At 41.3% G+C, this 13,465-nt stretch overlaps 1 protein-coding gene across 8 annotated transcripts in view; it reads left to right on the top strand.

Annotated features, from left to right (window-relative positions):
• Positions 1-13,465, top strand: part of EIF2AK4 (eukaryotic translation initiation factor 2 alpha kinase 4) — a 98,053-nt gene that overhangs the window by 25,788 nt on the left and 58,800 nt on the right. For 7 of the 8 annotated variants that reach the window (XR_002078098.2, XM_019442596.2, XM_019442595.2 and 4 more), the window contains 3 exons: positions 2,379-2,494; positions 6,180-6,337; positions 8,083-8,618. Coding sequence is in view for 7 of the 8 variants with exons in the window: in XM_019442596.2 (XP_019298141.2) it covers positions 2,379-2,494; positions 6,180-6,337; positions 8,083-8,618 (810 nt within the window). In the remaining variant the exon portion in view is untranslated. The remainder of the gene's footprint in view (positions 1-2,378; positions 2,495-6,179; positions 6,338-8,082; positions 8,619-13,465) is intronic. The other variant, XM_019442603.2, reaches the window with a different exon arrangement.

The raw sequence follows: 13,465 nt of genomic DNA, 5'->3' as shown, positions 1-13,465 counted from the left end.
TCTAACTCTTTTATAAGACGTAGTTAATAACATTTGGCAGTTTTGTTTAAAATACCTGTTATTTTTACGTACTGCCACAGCTACTTGGAAAAATTGGTAACATGGGTGAAGTTCCTAATGATACTGCAACCCCCTGTGAACATTCCATGATCTAGAATAGATCCTCCTCTATGAGACCAGTGTTACTGCTTCTAAATTCCATTTGTTTGCTTTGGGATGGCTATTTCTGATGGAGTTCAGAAGCTGCTTTACTTATGAATGAATTCAGTTCCTAAAGGTTGTTCTAAAACTCAATTCTGGACGAGACCAAAATAGACAATATGAGCACTCAATATATATACATCTTTTGGGTGAAAACAGGAAACATCAATGACGCTGGATTTTGCCTTTTTTATCCCTTCGAACTTTGTGTGATTTTTATCTTTCAGAATTGGTACTGCTGTTAAACAGCCTATTCTGTTTGTACCACATTTATTGTTTTCTTGATACTTTTCACTTTTAAAATTCTATTTTTCTTTCAATCCTCATGATACATCTTGTCTTACTAACACTCTTAACATTCTCATTGTATTTGCACTTAACAGTCATGATGTAAAACACCTTTAAACCAACCATTTACACACTGTAAGCAACTTAAAAGATGACATGGTCTAAAATGTCTGTTAGCACCATCTGTTGGAGGGAGCTGAGCAAATGTAGAGGTGCTTCTAGATAATTTATGTTAATAAGCCTACCATATCATTTTAAACCTTTGCTTTTACATTTTTCTCCATAAATTTCAGTGTGCCCTTGGTTGCACAAAGAACTTTAGAAGTAGAAATTTAAACAGAACTACAGTGTATCAGCCGTTCCCTAGCGTTTGGAATATGTAGACACATGTGTGATATGAGAGACTCAAATCTTAATGGGTCTTGTCAACAATGTGGGAGGGGCTCGGGGTAGGGGAAGACAGGTAGGTTGGAGGTGGAGAGACTAGTTAATAAAGGAGTATATCATGTATCCAGGAGAACGTTGGTGGTGACCTGAACAGGGCAGGAGAATTGGAGATGAGAGGGTGGTACTCAGGGATCAACTACACATGAAAGATCTAGGGGCTCAGGGAGGCTCACATGTTTCTGACTAGAGACAGAATGGATGACTGTGCCACCAACCAAAATAAAAGAGCAAAGGGGAAAAACCAGATTGAGAGTGGGTAGGAGAGTGATGGAGGTTTTATTGAGATTGCAGTAGCCTGAGGAGTAAAGAGAAGACACAGACAGCCAAGTGTAGAAGTTTGAAAGGGAAGAATAAGAGGAGGTGAGAGCAAGGTTGAGGAAGGGGAATGTGGACCTTGGAGAGAGCTATAGTCTGAGGGGAAGGAGCCTAGATGGAGGGGCAGATTGAACATATAGGAGAGAGGGACTAACTGCTGGACCAAGATCTCAGAGAGACTCTAGGGAATGGAACTGAGGAACAGGGTCCTTAAAGTCTGGGAAAAAGAAAGAACAGTGCAGATGCCAGGAAACATTATCGGTGGAATGATAGAGTGGGCTTCACTGCTCATTGCTTTGAACGAGAGGGTTGCTTTCTAGAGATCTGTCCTTGTGCCCCATCAAAGCATTTCATACAGGGGTCCAATCCTGACCGTTTCTCCGTGGTCTCTTTACTGCATCGTCTACCAGTTTATTCATTTTTATTTATATTTCCCAATTACTATTTTTGCATTATAATCTAGCTTCCCAGCTGTTGCTCCTTGCTCAGAAAAAAAGCAGGGAAAGGGAAAGAAGGGAGGAGGTGGTGGGCTTTGAACGTTTTGGAGAAGTCATAAAGGGGATTGGCTGAGTGTATCTATCAAAGACAAGTGAGACAATGAATGAGAGCATGCCATGGTTGGGGACCCAACTGGAACTAGGAATTTGTAATGCTCCAAACCCCCCATTTGCAGCTTCTTCCAGTTGTGCAGGTGCATGAGAATGCAGAGATGTGAGATCACTGCTGTAGAACTTCTGTGATGATGGAAATGTACCCTGTCAGTGCTGTCCAATATGGTAGCCACTAGTCACTTGTGGCTATTGAGTACTCAAATTTGGCTATTGCAGTTGAAGAACTGAATTTTTAATTTCATTTTAATTAAATCTAAATAGCCACTTGTGGCTAGTGGCTACCATATGGGACAGCACAGATCCAGAGTTAAGGGTTTGTAGAGTTCATATGGAGAAGACCTCAATGGAGTGGGGGTGGGAGTTGAACAACATTCCCATTAGCACTTCACCTCAATTCCTAGTAGAGATAGATGCTAGACATTGAATGGGCTAGCAAACAGGAGAAAATGGAAGCGCAAGGATTTCCTGTGTTAATCTTAAATTGAAAGAAATCATTGTCCACATTTATTTTTTAAGGCGAGAACGTCAGTATTCTATATGTAGTAGTGAAGATTCTCCTGGCTCTTGCGAAGTCCTGTATTTCTCTATGGGTAGTCCTGATCAGCTCATGGTTTACAAAGGGAAATGCACTGGTGAGTAAACTTGCTAACTTCATTTCAGTTATTCTAACTACAAAAGTTAACCATGAAAGAACAGAGTGGATTGGAGTCTGTGGTCTAAACCAGTGTGGTCCAGGGAAATCTATTAAGACCATAAGTCATTCTCGTTCCCATTACCTAATGACCAAAATGAGAAAGCACTCAGGTTTCCTCCTCTGTAACATGGAAACAAAAAACTTAAGCTCTTAGAAATATTGTTAGATTAGAGATAATGTAAAATTTGTCATTTTTATAATCAGTCAAGCTTTTTGAAACCAAAACGGGTGAAATATGAATCAGTAGAATTTTGTATCTTGTACATCTATTGCTGATAAAATATGTGTAACAAAATGAGTTCTAATACCTATAATCTTTCATAACCCAAGTCCGATTTTTTAGTTGATATCCATCTAAATAGCACTTTTCTCTTGGCATGTTGTATCTGACCAGGAAAAGCACTTCATTTTCTATATGTTTTATTTAGCAGTTTTGCCTACTGATGGGTATTTGGGGTGAAGCTGGTTCAGCAATTCATGATTTGAATTGTTTATATTAAAATCACACTTTCATTATCTACTTTTTTGCCCTAAATATAAATCTTTTATCAGCCATACAGATACAGCCACTACTTGGTGTAGGGATCACTTGCATATAGTGAATCTGACAATTTAATTTTTAGTCTCATAAATATTCTTTGCCAAAGCTAACAGCCAAATTTTCTAAATGGAGTTTACTTTCTTTTGGTGTCTTTTTCCCTTTAAGGAGATACAGATAAGCGTGGTAGTTTCCAGGGAGCAGGCAGCAGGTAGAGGGAGAAGACACCAGATATCCGAATAGTCTATGAACTGGACACTTAACCTTGGCTGACGGAATGCAGCCTGAACCGCACAGGACTGTGTGGACGCTCAGTGTGCCATATGCACACCAAGCAACCATGTGGTGAGGTTCACGACCTTGGACCTGAGACGTCCTTGACTCAGAGGCATTTCAGATTCCCAAACTGGCAACATAAAACACTACTTTCAATAATCTGGGGAAATCAGGAAGGCAAATTAACCCAGTTGCTTATTATTACCTTAGCTCAGTCTCACTGGTACTCATTAGATCAATTTACCTTAGTTAATACCCTCATTAGGAGACACATTTGCAATCGGAACATTTTTTTATAAAACCGTTGCATAAATTATTTTGCTTTCCACAACAGGTCTAATTTTTAAAATACGTCCTGATTTTCTACGAAATGTTTTTATAAAAGATGAACTCACTGGCATTTGTTTTTCAACTTAAAGCTGTTAGAGTCAGCTGACGGATAAAGCGCTTTAGACACCGTCTGTAGAAATGACCATTAACACATAATAGAGTCTCAGTCGGAATTCTGCTGGTAACCTATTTACCTTCAGCCTCATGGCAGTGTGTTCTTTTGTCTCTTATTACCCCCATCACAAAAAAGTGACAAGAGGAGGGTGGTGATGACAAAATTATAATCCAAAAAACCACAAACTCTAAGCAGCAATTACGAGATACCTACCTGGTTCCAGTTTAGGAGACAAATATTGCAAGACATTGTACCGTGTAATGCACACACATCTAATTAGGCTTTGTGTAAATAACATCACATTCCATCCCATAAACATTTTAATATGCGTTTTCCAACGTGTGCTGCGTAGGCCCCACATTCCACAGGTTGCTTCCTTTGGTTGACAAATTCTCAAACATCAAGGGTTTTTTTTCCCCTCAGGCTAAGAATGTCAGGAATTATTTATAACTAGCATAACCAATCATTTTAATTAAAATTTCTTAAATTGCCAGCATTTCTACAAGATAAAAACTGCCTCTCAGGTAAAAAGTCTAGGGGAGCTAGTTCGCTTTTGCTAAGACCACTTTGTCTTGTACATCCAGGTTACTTTTCATTTTTTTTTTTTTCCAATATATGAAATTTATTGTCAAATTGGTTTCCATACAACACCCAGTGCTCATCCCAAAAGGTGCCCTCCTCAATACCCATCACCCACCCTCCCCTCCTTCCCACCCCCCATCAACCCTCAGTTTGTTCTCAGTTTTTAACAGTCTCTTATGCTTTGGCTCTCTCCCACTCTAACCTCTTTTTTTTTTTTTTCCTTCCCCTCCCCCATGGGTTTCTGTTAAGTCTCTCAGGATCCACATAAGAGTGAAACCATACGGTATCTGTCTTTCTCTGTATGGCTTATTTCACTTAGCATCACACTCCCCAGTTCCATCCACGTTGCTACAAAAGGCCATATTTCATTCTTTCTCATTGCCACGTAGTATTCCATTGTGTATATAAACCACAATTTCTTTATCCATTCATCAGTTGATGGACATTTAGGCTCTTTCCATAATTTGGCTATTGTTGAGAGTGCTGCTATAAACATTGGGGTACAAGTGCCCCTATGCATCAGTACTCCTGTATCCCTTGGGTAAATTCCTAGCAGTGCTATTGCTGGGTCATAGGGTAGGTCTATTTTTAATTTTCTGAGGAACCTCCATACTGCTTTCCAGAGCGGCTGCACCAATTTGCATTTCCACCAACAGTGCAAGAGGGTTCCCATTTCTCCACATCCTCTCTAGCATCTATAGTCTCCTGATTTGTCCATTTTGACTTTTCATTTTTTAAGTGGAAAAAATAATTACCATTATTTCTTTGAAACACTTTTTTTCATTAGAAGACAGTGTAGCATCATGGAAAGATATTTATATACTACGAGAAAAAGACAAAATAGTGTATATCATTAGTTCTCAACTGAGGGCAGTTTTGTCCCCTGGGGGACATTTGGTGCTGTCTGGACATATTTTTGATGGTTAAGACTAGGGTAGGGATGCTGTTGGCATCTAGTGGGTAGAGGCCAGGGATACTGCTTAACATCTTACAGTGCACAAGTCAGCCTTTGGTGACAAAAGATCTTAGTACAAAATGTCCATAGTGTCAAGGGTGAGAAACCCTGTTAACGTATGCTATGATTTGGTAAATTAGAAAAAGAATAGAGGGAACAGGAAGAGAAATAAAATGGTGATATTATAGGTGATGCTTTTCTCCATTTCCAATTTTTTCTGGTAATTTTCCAGGCACAAGTGGAAACCATATGCAGGTCACTAAATAAGTGTGTCTGTCTTCCTGATTTCAAATTTAAACCGTCATTTCTTGTTCCTTCCCTCAAAACCATTGGCCAGTTTGTATTTGCTGACCATATTCAAATTTTATAGTAAGAAGATCATTGATGTCTTAAAATTTCCAAATTATTAAAACTTATTTTTACTGTGCACACTAATCTACATCAACGGAGTTATCTTGATAGAGTGTTCCTATTTCCAGATTCCTTCCATCATATTAGTAGCTATCGCCTTAGTAGCATAGTCATCAGAAGGGAAACGGCTATGAAAGTAACATGCTGAGTAATGGCTAGTAGAGGAAAGCACTGATCTGCTACTAAATCTCGTTTATTTTCCTTTTATAAAAATTAATATTTAAGGGTTCAGAGTATGTTGTTAAATATTATAAATTTGGTTACAAAAGAGCGTGTATTCCATGAAATCCTATTTTTTATAGTTAGCACATGGTATATCCACTGTTGAATGAATAAATGAAGATATATCCCCTCTTTCTTTACCCCCACAGAAATTATACCCGTGAGATTTCATTATATTTTCTTTCAATGTGCAGGCAGTGATGAGCAGCTTGGAAAATTAGTTTACAATGCTTTGGAAACAGCCACTGGCAACTTTGTCTTGTTGTATGAATGGGTCCTTCAGTGGCAGAAAAAAATGGGTCCGTTCCTTACCAGTCAAGAGAAGGAGAAGATTGATAAGTGCAAAAAGCAGGTGGGCATCTGAGGTGGCCGTTGAACAGAGGCCTCACCCTGAAATGAGGAGATGACAGAACAAAAGAGCGGTGTGTTTGATTGGCTAGCAAAGATGACAGAATGGCATGAGATCTGTTTAACCAGAGGGGATGGTGGGGGACCCGCCCCCCCCTTCCAGAGTTTCCTCAGCCCCTTGCTGACTCTGGCACAACTCTCACAGAGTGGTCACGATTTTGAGGCTGTTTTCTGCACCTCCGTTGTCAGCCTCTTTTATGGTATTAATAGCCATCTCCAAGAAAAAGAAACGCATATTTATGATAGAAAAACTGGAAGGAAATACACTGAAATCATAATGGTTGTCTTTGGGTGGTGACCATCTAGATAATTTGTGGGTGTCTCTCTTTTTTGTGTTAGTACTTATTAAAGTGTTGACACTGAATCCTTATAATCAAGAAAGGTGGGTGGTTTGTTTTTTTTTTTTTTTTGTCTCTTTTTTTAGCGTTTATTTATTTTGAGAGAGAGGGAGAGACAGAGAGAATCCCAAGCAGGCTCCACCCTGTCAGCGCAGAGCCCCATGCATGGTTTAATCTCACGAACCATGAAATCGTGATCTGAGCTGAAATCAGGAGTTGGATGCTTAACTGATGAAGCTACCCAGGCACCCCGTTTTTTTTTAGTTTTTGTTTTTTATGTTTTTTTTTTTTAATGTTTATTGGTTTTGAGAGAGGGAGAGAGAGAACCCCAAGCAGGCTCCATGCTTAGCGTGGAGCCTGTCGTGGGGCTCACTCACAACCATGAGATCATGACAGGTGCCGAAATCAAGAGTCAGACATTCATCCGACTGAGCCACACAGGCGTCCCTGCCCCCATTATTATTATTTTTTTTTAAGATTTTTAAAAATCTTTTTAAGCAATCTTTATACCCAACATGGAACTCCATTGACCGAGGTTGCCAGGCACCACAATCAGGAAAGGTTTTTTTTTCTTTTAATTTTTTTTTTTTTTCAACGTTTACTTATTTTTGAGACAGAAAGAGACAGAGCATGAACGGGGGAGGGTCAGGGAGAGGGAGACACAGAATCTGAAACAGGCTCCAGGCTCTGAGCTGTCAGCACAGAGCCCAACGCGGGGCTCAAACTCACGGACCGCGAGATCATGACCTGAGCCGAAGTCGGCCCCTTAACCGACTGAGCCACCCAGGTGCCCCAGGAAAGGTTTTTTAAAATAATTAGTGTTTCTTTTTTTTTCTGCTGGCCTTATGGCAAAATAAATTGCTTTTAAGAGCTGTTCACCAATGTTAGGGGTGCCTGGGTGGCTGAGTTGGTTAAGCGTCCGACTCAGGTCATGATCTCAAGGTTTGTGATTTGAGCCCTGCATCAGGCTCTGTGCTGACATCTCTGAGCCTGGAGCCTGCTTCGGATTCCGTGCCTCCCTCTCTCTCTGCCCTTCTCCTGCTGGCACTCTGTGTGCATCTGTCTCAAAAATAAATATACGTTAAAAAAAAATAAATAGGAAAAAAAAGCTGTTCACCAGTTTTATAGTAATTTGCGCATTAGATTTTGAGATCACACAAGTTGATAATTAAATTGCTTTCATCTTCATGAACCATTAGGTTGGCCATATAATTTAGGGGAGGATACAGTGCAGAACATATTTGTTCTCCTTTGAAAGTACGTTTTCTGTTAAATAGTTTACCTTTGAAGTGAAATACCATTTTAATGCTGGCCAATACAATATTATCTTAGTGGTGTTTTTCCTTATCAGATTCAAGGGGCAGAAACGGAATTCAACTCGCTGGTAAAATTGAGCCATCCAAATGTAGTACACTACTTTGCGATGAATCTCAAAGAGCAAGATGACTCCATCGTGGTGGACATTTTATTGGAGCATATTAATGGGGTCTCTCTCGCCGCACACCTGAGCCACTCAGGCCCCATCCCCGTTCATCAGCTCCGCAAGTACGCAGCTCAGCTCTTGTCGGGCCTCAGTTATTTGCACAGCAACGACGTGGTGCACAAGGTTCTGAGCGCATCCAGTGTCTTGGTGGACGCAGAGGGCAATGTCAAGATTACAGACTACAGCATTTCTAAGCGCCTAGCAGACATTTGCAAGGAGGACGTATTTGAGCAAAGCCGAGTTAGTTTCAGTGACAGCGCCCTGCCTTATAAAACTGGAAAGAAAGGAGACGTTTGGTGTCTTGGCCTTCTGCTGATCTCCCTCAGCCAAGGACAAGAATGTGGAGAGTACCCTGTGACCATCCCTAGCGACTTACCAGCTGACTTCCAAGATTTTCTAAAGAAGTGAGTATCCCTGAGATTCTCTCTAATTGCTCTTTACTCCTGAGCTTTGGACTGCACTTGAATGTGCTCACCATCTAAGGGATGTGTTGAAGCTGAAAAGTGAGGAGCAGGATTGGAGTTTATTCTTTGTCTTCCCAGTCTTTTCCCAGCCACATAGGTTCTGTTTTCTTGCTTACGTTTTCATTCCCTTAGTTCGCCCATTCTCCTAAATTCACTTGGGCTTAGTAATAGATTTCCAAGCTGCTTTGGGGGAGAGCCTGGTATATCTAGGAAGTTAACTGGGAGAAATGCCCCAAGTATTCCAAATGGAAGACCCTCCTTGTCTCCCTTTGCTGCTGGTTCCTCAAGGATCAAAGACAAGGCCTCCGCTGTCTAGGAGTGTGATTCTGCCCCTTGTTCTTCGTAACCATTCTTCACTGTGTCATTCAGCCAAGTCATAGACGGCAGTGACTGTCTCACACCAGCCATAGGATTTTTCAATACTTGTAAATTCCAGGTGCACATTTCATTGTAGGGCGAAGTCTAACTGCATCGAGAGAATCCTTACTGAGGGGCTCACCTAAGGCCTACGGTTTTTGTCTGGGTCCTTCCCTTTAGGACTTTGCAGCTTAGCCCTGCCTCTGTGCTGTGTCCAAGCCAGACCTAGGTGCTCTGGGTTTCTCTGTGAAAAGGGAACTAAGATCTCTTCAGTCTGGGCTTTTCTAGATACTCCCCTGGTCCTGCCCTCCTGCAGAAGTTGACCCGGACTGGTTTCTTCCCTTTCCTGCACTCTGTCTTGTTTCTCACTATTTCTTTTTTCCAACCATTCACTTTTATCCACTCCCTCCATTTCTTTTTTAATCTTTTAATCTATCTATTTATTATTATTTTTTGCTGTTTATTTTTGAGAGAGAGACAGAGTGTGAGTGGGGAGGGGCAGAGAGATGGAGACACAGCAGGCTCCAGGCTCTGGCTGTCAGCACGGAGCCCGACGTGGGGCTCCAACTCACGGACCACGACATCGTGACCTGAGCAAAGTTGGATGCTTAATCAACTGAGCCACCCAGGCGCCCCAATTTAATTGATTTTTTTTTTTAATGTTTATTGATTTATTTTGAGAGAGAGCACGAGCAGGGGGAGAGGCGCGTGAGGGAGAGAGAGAGAGAGAGGGACAATCCCAGGTGGGCGCCACACCAACAGTGGAGAGCCCAATGTGGGACTCAATCTCACAGAACAGTAAGCTCATGACCTGAGCCAAAATCAGGAGTCAGACCCTTAACCGACTGAGCCACCCCAGCGCCCCTCTTTCTTACTCTTTAACATGGTTGTCCTTGAGACTTTTTGTATATTCCTCCCCCATCCTAGACTGGTTTGATGGACCGCTCGGTGAAGAAGTTGCCGCACAGTGTTGTACTTCCTTTGCTGTCCAGCCACAGTTAAAAAAAAAGAAAGAAATCGTTCACAAACGGCACCAGCATGGCTACATTTCGTTTGGAGTTGTTTGTTTTACTTACTGGTGAATCCCCTGGACAAAGATTCTGTTCAGCTCAGTCTGCGTGATAGGAAAGAGCCCAGACTGGAGCCCGACCGCTGGATTCAGATCCCATCTTTCCCCCTTAGAATTCGCTGAGTTCTTAAGTTCTCCACCCAGAGTTGTATCCTTGTAAAATGTATCATTTTAATTTACTAATTTACTTTTAATTTAGTCCTTTAATAATAATAGCACTGCCTCCCTCAGGAGGTGGTTGGAAGGATTGAGTGAGCTCAACACCTATCCAGTGGCCTGTGCTGTGCTGTGGTTAGGGTTAGTTAGCACCGTCCTCTGGAGAGAGTACAGTAAGCTTCCAGGCTTTTCATCCCTTTTCAGAGCTGGACCTAACATTTGCCTCCACTACTTATGGCTGCCATGGTGCCAAAATTAGTGGCTCAGAAAATTTCATCTTTTTTTTTTTTTTTTTTTTTTAAATGTCTGTTTATTTTTGAGAGACAGAGACAGAACGTGAGCAGGGATGGGACGGAGAGAGAGAGGGAGACACAGAATCCAAAGCAGGCTCCTGGCTCCGAGCTGTCAGCCCAGAGCCCCACACGAGGCTCAAACCCACGGACCACGAGATCATGACCTGAGGCCAAGGTCGGACACTTAACTGAGCCAACCAGTCACCCCAGAAAATTTCATCTTTTTAACTGAGCTCCTGGAGGCTATAAAATCTCTTTATTTTTTTGAATTTACATCCAAATTAGTTAGCATATAGTGCAACAATGATTTCAGGAGTAGATTCCTTAATGCCCCTTACCCATTTAACCCATCCCCCCCCCATCCCGGCTATAAGATCTCTTAAAGATACGATTTGTTCTAGGAAGGCTTCACGGTTTTTCTTGATTACTGTCACAGTTGAGTTAGAGTTGACAGTGTGCTTCAGAAACCTGACAGGATGTGTATAGGGATGTTCATTGCAGCATTTTTTTTATGCACGTGAAAAATTAGAAATTGTCTAAATGTCCAACAGTAGGAGAAGAAGGTGTATGTAATATAAATAAATTCTGGTAAGTTCAGAAAGATCTTGGAAAGATCTCTAAGACACGTGGTGTAGCCTTGTAATATATAATAAGAAATATTTATTTGGCCTTCATCCCTGTTTGAAGCACAAAGCTCTCGAAAACTTTGGAATTTCTGAAGTGATGAGAGTGGTAAGGGTGTTCCATGTTGTGTTGATGAGGTAAATTTTGGACCACACCGGAGGATGGGGCTGGTTGCCCAGAGAACTGACCTGAGAACCCACCCCTCTCACCAATCACCAGTGGCCAATGATTTAATTAATCATGCCTATATAATGCAGCCTCCATAAAAACCCAAAAGGTTGGGGTTTGGAGAACTTCCAGCTTGGTGAGCACATGGAGATTTTGGGAGGCAGGTGAGCCTGGAGGGGGGGGCATGGAAGCCCTGTGATGTCTCCACACACCTCACCCTATGCATTTCTTAATTTTTACAAAAATTTTTAATGTTTTATTTATTTTTGAGTGAGAGAGACAGAGTATGAGCAGGGGAGGGGCAGAGAGAGAGGGAGACAGAGAATCCGAAGCAGCCTTCAGGCTCGGAGCTGTCGGCACAGAGCCCAACTCAGGGCTCAAACTCGTGAACTTCAAGATCATGACCTAAAGTCAGACACTTAAATAAATGAGCCACCCAGGCACCCCTTGCTCTATGCATTTCTTCTAACTGTTCCTGAGTTATATCCTTCCATAAGAAACTGGTAATCTAGTAAATGTTTCTCTGAGTTCTGGAAGCACTCTAGCAGACTAACGGAACTCAGGGAGGGGGTTGTTGGAACCTCTGATCTGTAGCTGGTTGATTGAAAGCATGGGTTGTGACTGGCATCTGCAAGGGACTGGGGGGCAGTCTTATGGGATCGAGCCCTCGACCTGTGGGATCTGATGTGGTCCCCAGGTAGGTGGTGTCAGAATTGAGTTGAATTGTAGGACACCAAGCTGGTGTTAGAGAATTGCTTGGTCCCCCTCCCTGCTAGTCCCCCAACAGTGGAATTGAGTACAGAACCTTTTACACGATCAAATGAAAAAAGCAAGTTGAGGATTGTACAGGGTGAAGTCGTTAGAAGAAAAAAAAAAAGTGTCTCTTTTGTATGATTGTCTTAAATGCATAGAAAAATAAAGTCTAGAATGACAGACACTAAAGGGGAAGGGAGGAATTGGAGAGAGTTGGCGGTTTGGTCGAAGACTTTATCATGATCAATAAGGTTTTAACTTTTGCAAGGAGAAGGCATTCTTGGTTTACTTCAAGGTAGTTAAAATTAACCTTAAATTTAGGGGAAAAAACCATATCTTACACAAATGCTTTTATTGTGATTTTTTTTTTCCTGTCCTTTTCAAGGTGTGAAATTAGGAGTACTTGGCATTTTAGTGCTGACATAAAAAAATGAAATGTTCCCCTTTAAGGTAGTTGCTGCCACCACTCGATAGCTACAGATTTTAAGTATAGAATTCAGAGTGATGGTTGGTTCTGTTAGAAACATTGTTGATAATTAGGGTCAGGAGCTACCCAGTGGTGCTGGCTTGGGTCATTGTCAATACAGCCAGACAGCTGAGATCTTTTAAAACAGTGGTTCTCAGGTTTTATGTTGAATTGAAACCACCCGGACAGCTTGGTGAAGCACAGATTACTGCCCAGACCACCAGAGTTGCTGATTTATCAGGACAGCGTTGGAATAGAATTTGTAACAAATCCCCAACAATACTGATAGTGAATGCTACTGGTCAGAGACCCCACCTCGAGAACCACTGGGTTAAAGGCATGGCTTCTCTTCCTTCATTAAAAAACAAAAATTATTTATTAGAACACCAAACCAGGTTCAAGGAATGAGAATGAAAAGAAAGTATGTGACAAAATGTGGGATTTTAAAAAAAGTAGTCCATAATTGTTACCAGTTTACATCATACTATGACGAACAGGCTTTGTCCAAAATTTGTCATATTGGGCCCTGATCTTGCATCAGCTTTCAGATTTGCTTGTCCTTTGGAAAGCTTTGTTTTCCACTGGTCCTGGAGAGTCTTGGTTTAGTATGTCAAGTCATTGAACTATTAATGGGAGTGGAAATTCATAACTTGTGCTATCTTAAACTTGTTAAAAAAAAAAATAGTGTAGTGTTCCATGAGATAGATCTTCCTGCCTCTAAAGACTATACATTTTTTGACTCCCCACTCACGCCCAGCCTGGTGTTCAATATGTATTCACTTATGAGTGCATTTTGGTCCATAAGCAATATGAATTCTCTAATGTGTATTTATTTTAAAATCAGTCAATAAAAAAAAAAAAAAACTTGCATTAACAAGTTTAGTGCTTGTTTTCTGTGTCA

This window comes from Panthera pardus, unplaced genomic scaffold, assembly GCF_024362965.1.
Source record: "Panthera pardus isolate Hobbes unplaced genomic scaffold, ASM2436296v1 HiC_scaffold_24, whole genome shotgun sequence".
Lineage (NCBI taxonomy): Eukaryota > Metazoa > Chordata > Mammalia > Carnivora > Felidae > Panthera > Panthera pardus.
This window is presented reverse-complemented; position numbering and strand designations above follow the sequence as displayed.